The 6,063-nt window shown below is 45.1% G+C and overlaps 1 protein-coding gene across 1 annotated transcript; it reads left to right on the top strand.

The window, feature by feature from the left end:
* The first annotated feature begins 3,089 nt into the window (after positions 1-3,089).
* On the top strand, positions 3,090-4,963 carry LOC109151908 (cytochrome P450 81E8-like). Its single transcript, XM_019299512.1, has 2 exons — positions 3,090-3,996; positions 4,095-4,963. The coding sequence occupies exons 1-2, from the start codon at positions 3,109-3,111 to the stop codon at positions 4,710-4,712; spliced, it is 1,506 nt and encodes a 501-aa protein (XP_019155057.1). The 5' UTR covers positions 3,090-3,108; the 3' UTR covers positions 4,713-4,963.
* The last annotated feature ends 1,100 nt before the right edge of the window (positions 4,964-6,063 follow it).

The following is a 6,063-nucleotide window of genomic DNA, read 5'->3' as shown; positions in this document are numbered from 1 at the left end:
GATGGATTGTGTTGCGGTTGTTGCTGCTGCTTGGATCGCTTGACGAAATGTCGGAAGTAGCCATGTTGGATGAGTTCTTCTATTTGTCTCTTCAAAACGTGACACTCATCCGTATCGTGACCGGCTTGCCTATGAAACCTGCAGTACTTTGTTTGGTCTGCCTTTGGGGAGACCTTCATGCACTCCTCGGGGAATTCTACCATTCCCATCTCCTCAGCTTGCTTTAGAATGATACTGACGGGATGGATAAGAGGAGTTAGATTACGCAAGGGGACCAGGCGAGGTCGTTCGTGGTCTCGGCCTTTCCCTGCGGTCGGGTGGTTCGAGAGTGGTGCCTGGCTGGGCGGACCCACTTTCCCAGGCTTCCCACCTTTCCTTCCATCCTCTTCGTCCTTCTTCTTCCTGTCGACGTCCTCTGCTTCGGCATAGCGGCTAGCCGTCCTTATCAGATCTTCGTAAGAGCGAGGGTGGTGGGCGTTCAACTGCTTGTGGAAATACCCTGATCTTAAGGCATGGATAAATATCGGGATCGCCGCCTTGGAGTCGAAGTCGTAGACATTATTGACTTCCTTTTTCCATTTTATCAGGAAGTCTTTGAGGCTCTCGCCTCTATCTTGCTTCACTACACAGAGGTGAGAGAAGGGTTTCTTACGCTGTATGCTACCGGAGAAGTATGTTAGGAAGCTCTTGGACAACTCCCCAAAGTTTTGGATCGAGCCATCAGGGATGGTGTTGAACCAGTCTTGGGACGCTCCATCCAGGGTGGACAAGAACGCTCGGCACATGATGGCGTCCCCTGCCCCGATCATTACCATAGCAGCCTTGTACCTCGTCATGTGGACGCGTGGGTCAGTGACCCCCGTGTACTCCTTGATGGCGGGCAACCTAAAATCCCTCGGCAAAGGTACGTCCATGATGCTTGGGGAGAATGGTGCTGTCATCCGTACCTCGGCGACTGCTCCCTTGCCTCCACCCTTCTTGCTAACTCCTCGATTTTTCTCTACAGCCTCTCGACCAAGGCCGAGTTATCAGGATGCCGGCGCGGGGCCGGCTGCCGCTCCTCCAAGTGTCGGTGTGGAACCCGCTCATCAACGCGTCGCTTCCCCGCTGAGTGCCGTCGCAGAGCTGGCTCTTCGACGCGTCGCTCCTCCAAGTGTCGACGTAAGGCCGACTCATCAACGTGTTGGCGTGGGGTCGGCTCCCGAGACTCGCCCACCTCCTCTGTGGGTGATCTCTCGGCTTCTCTGTTTTCGTGTTAGCGAGGACCTCTGGTAGATGATCCCTCGGCCCGTGATCCTAATCTTTGCTGCACGGGCGCCCTTTGTCCCAATCGTTCTGGTGCAGATTGGGAAGGGCCTGGTTGTCGTCTGGCCAGTCCACTTCTTTGGGTCTCCATCCTTATTTCCTGGGGCCGCGGCGGGGGCACTTGGCCTTGTGGTCCCACCGCCACTTGGTTTTGTGCCGCCGCCACCGCTTGCTAGATGGTCGCTTGGAGGTTCACGACTTGGTTCGCCCCTCCATTGTGGAGCTGGTCTCGGAGGTCCCCTCCATTGTTGAGTTGGTCTCGAAGGTTTCCTCCATTGTTGAGTTGGTCTCAAAAGTCCCCGGGCCTCCCGTTGTTGAGCTGTTCTCGGAGGTCCCCTCCGCGATTGTTGGTGAGTTGGTCCCGGAGGTCACCTGAGGCATTGCCATTGTTCACGTTGCGGGAACCGTGGGAGCTGCGGGACACCATTCTTTCAAGCTTGCTGTTGAAAGAGGAATGAGTTATGTGTGTCGTAGCCTGCTTGAGTATTGGACTCAGGCTCTCAATGAAAGCACCAATGACGGTAATAATGTTACCGGTAATAATAATACTATAATAACGTTATAAGAAAGTAACAATAGTTGTATTGCTTTGTCTTAGTATAGAGAGTACAGCATGTCCTCCCCCTTGCTAGCTGAGGGGAGTTCTATTTATGCTAAGTCCTAACGGTAACAACATGAAGAGTCATAATTGGGGAGCTGAGGCTAACGGCAATAGCATGAAGAATCATGAATGAGGCGCTCAGCTTTAATTCTCTCCCTTCAATGCAATGAATGGCCATAATGTTTCCACCCGTTGGTGTTCTGCCCGTTGGAGTTCTGCCAGTTAGAATTCCACACATGTCGGGTTAAATATGGTGTCGGGTCAAGTGCTTCTTATGATCCGGGTCGGGTGCCAGCACCATTATCCTGTCAATACAGTTTCACAGTAAATATATACTTACGGATGCAGGTGTATATTATCAAAAATATATAATCATATGATCAAGTTTTCATAAATTTCACAAATGCATAAAGCATAAACACATATGATTTTAAGGCATCTGGAAAAAAATAAGGCATAAAAAACTCATAAAAATTACCGTTCACCAGGATTGAGCGTGCTGATAACGTGTTGTATTGCAAGTTTGTTTGCAGGCTTTTAGCTCGTGAAGAACAGTAGTAAAAAACCGTAAGAACAAGAAAAAGAGTAGAGCCAAAATAGAGGGTTTTTTATTCCTTTCAAAAAACCAACTGATCAGTACATTAGAAGGACATATATATAATAACAATTGTAACGAAATACAATAATGGAGACATAAAGGAAACCGTTACACAATAATGTTCACAATCATTACTATTTATAACAGTTTATATATTTTTTTTAATTTTTTTTAATAATTGAATTGGTAACTTGTTAACAACCTACAAAAAAAAAATGAATTGAACAAATTTAACAGGTAAGTGTAATTAATTAACCTGTAATTTATTTTCAAAAAAAAAAATTAACCTGTAATTTAATTCGTGGTGAAAATTGAACACTTGGTAATAATAAATGGGCCTATTTGACACTTCTCAAGATTTTTTTTAATAACTAATCCAAACGTCACATCTTAAACTAGTACAATAATAACTTCCACCCACTTATCTCTTTCAGGGCGGCTTCATCATTCTTTTACCATTCAAAGCCTTGACGCGCAGTGTATGTTGTAAATTTCAATATACAATTCAAAATTGGAAACTAGTAGAAGGTAGAAAAGTCTTCTAACCAGATATTATAAATTTATAATAAGCTCCAAAAATAAGATGGAATTAATCTAAGAAAAGATGATGGAAGCAACATTGGCATACATATTTCTGTGTGTTATTTTCCTCTTCATAGCTTTGAAACGCTTCTCAGGAACAGGAAGAAGATATCACAACCTTCCGCCAACTCCCTTCCCCAAGCTCCCCATCATAGGCCATCTCCGCCTCCTCAAGCCGCCACTCCACCGGAGTCTTCACAAAATCTCGCTTAAATATGGCCCCATTTTCACAGTCCAGTTCGGCGTCCGCCGTGTCGTGGTGGTGTCATCGCCGTCGGCCGTGGAGGAGTGCTTCACCAAGAACGACATCGTTCTAGCCAACCGCCCTCGCACCATGGCCGGTAAGTACCTCGGCTACAATTACACCAACTTATCCGGTTCCCCCTACGGCGATCACTGGCGCAACCTCCGCCGCATTTGCGCGCTGGAGATCTTCTCCACCAGCCGTCTCAACTCCTTCAAATCCATCCGGCAAGACGAAGTCAAGATTCTGCTGCAGAAATTGGTTCAAACTTCGCGACATGAGGGGCTCGGGACCGTCGAGCTGAAATCTAGGTTTTCCGAGCTGTCCTTCAACATAATAATGAGGATGACTGGTGGAAAACGGTATTTCGGTGTTGAGGAAGACAACAAGGAGGCTATGGAGTTCAGGGCGCTTATAAAAGAGGCGTTTTTGTACGGAGGAACATCCAATCTCTTGGATTTTCTGCCATTTTTAGGGTGGATAAATTACAAGAATCTGGAGAAGAACTTGAAGAAGCTCAGTGAACGGATGGATTCATTCTTGCAAGGGCTAATTGATGAGCACCGCCGTGACAAGAGCAGGAATACCATGATTGATCATTTGCTCTCACTGCAAGAATCCCAACCAGAATACTACACAGATCAAATCATCAAAGGGCTTATGATGGTAAGAACACATGCCAATCTATTTGATAATATAATCACACTATAATTTTCTTTTCATCTGGTTTACTAAATAAAGTGAGTGTAATAAATGAAACGCAGGTGATGTTGCTAGCTGGAACGGACACCTCTGCAGTGACAATAGAGTGGGCAATGTCCATTTTGCTTAACCATCCAAAGGTGTTAGACAAGGCCAGAGCTGAGATCGACAATCTTGTAGGACAAGAACGTGCCATTGAAGAAGAAGATCTGCCAAAGCTCAAATACCTGCAGAATATTATTTTAGAGACATTACGATTGTTTCCAGCTGCGCCATTACTAGTACCCCACTACTCATCTGATGACTGCAAGATCGGGGGATATGACATTCCGCGCGGCACAATGGTGTTGGTGAATGCATGGGCCATTCACAGGGACCCCAAGGTGTGGGAAGACCCCACAAGCTTCAGGCCTGAGAGGTTTGATGGTGCAGAGGTTGAGTCAACCAAGGTGCTGCCTTTTGGAATGGGGAGGAGATCATGTCCGGGTTCCGGACTTGCTCAGAGAGTTGTGGGGTTGGCTTTGGGATCATTGATACAGTGTTTTGAGTGGCAGAGAGTTGGGGAAGAAGAAGTTGATTTGGCTGAAGGGAAAGGAGTCACTGCACCTAAAGCAGAGCCGCTTGTGGCTAGGTGCAAAGCCCGCGATTTTGCTCACAAAATTCTGTCACAGAACGCCTAGAAAAGATTTCTATGGCACCAAATTGGTGTTTATGGTTAAGTAGAAGATGTTTTGTTTTATATACTTAGTATGTGTTGTGATAAGTGATGAACACGTACTATATATACACTTAGGCATATGTTTAGTATTCATTGTTAGGCACGCATGGCAGCTCAACGTACTGGTTGCAGTGGTAGGGTGAAATTTGTCACAAGTATTATTTATTGTTAGGATATTTTAACTTCTATGCCTTTACTGCTAAATTATATTGATTATTGAATATTCACCGTCCATGAATTTGATAGCCAAATATTTATTTGGAATGTTTTATGCTTTAAATGCTACTCCGCATTTATGATATAGGCAAACAAATTCAATGGTAAAAGTGTGCAACATTGGATTATATCTCACCCAAAATGGCTTCTAGTCATTAATTTGATCGTATATAATTTTTTATTTATTTTTAAATAACATCATAATTTTATTAAATTGTAGATTCAATACAAGAAGGAATAGAATTAAGCCAGACAGAAGGACCAGTAGATGAATGAGCAGCTCTAGCTACAACATGAGCCAGCTTATTCACTGATCTAGAAATATAATGAATGGACACTACTTCAAAGTTCAAAGTGTCGTTTTAGGTCACGGCATTGGCTAAGAACGCAACCCGTACAAGAATAATCCATGGCTGAGCTATTGAAAAGGTGACAAACCATTTGACAATCACTGAAAAGCACGATCTTCTGTAACCCTTGTTCAATCGCCAAAGACAACGCTTCCTTTATAGCCATCGCCTCCGCCAAATGTACGTCATTGAGGCAGCGAACCGGGGCATTCTTCGCAGCAAAATAGTTTCCATGGCTATCCATAATAACCGCCCCAACGCATGCATAATCTTGCTCATAAAACACCGCTGCGTCAACATACACTGCAAATCCGTCAGCTGGAACCAACCGTAGATGATTCAAATTAGGGGGTTGCCTACTTTCACGTGCATGGCTAACATCCAACGCCTGCCACTCGTTCAGAAGCCTCATCACCTCCAAGCACACTGCTGAGTCACTCCAGGCTTTTTGCCTCCAAACTACATTGTTTCTCTCACGCCATATACACCACATAATAGCAGCGCAATGAAGTAGTGAAGCCTTATCAGCATTTACGAGACTTGAGGAGAGCCAGGTGCCAAATCCTTCATTAGCAGCAGGTAGTGTGAAATTCATGAGGTTATTCCACAACACCGCAACATTTATGCACTCGCACATGAGATGCTTCAGAGGCTCTACTTGTTGATGGCATAACGGGCAAGCTGTATCCACATCCACATGTCTACCTTCAAGAGCGCTCAAAGTAGGGATAACTCCATGAAGGCATC

The sequence above is a fragment of the Ipomoea nil genome, unplaced genomic scaffold (assembly GCF_001879475.1).
Source record: "Ipomoea nil cultivar Tokyo-kokei standard unplaced genomic scaffold, Asagao_1.1 scaffold2297, whole genome shotgun sequence".
In the NCBI taxonomy this organism is placed as follows: domain Eukaryota; kingdom Viridiplantae; phylum Streptophyta; class Magnoliopsida; order Solanales; family Convolvulaceae; genus Ipomoea; species Ipomoea nil.
Note: the sequence above shows the minus strand (reverse complement) of the source record. Positions and strands in the feature narration are given on the sequence as shown.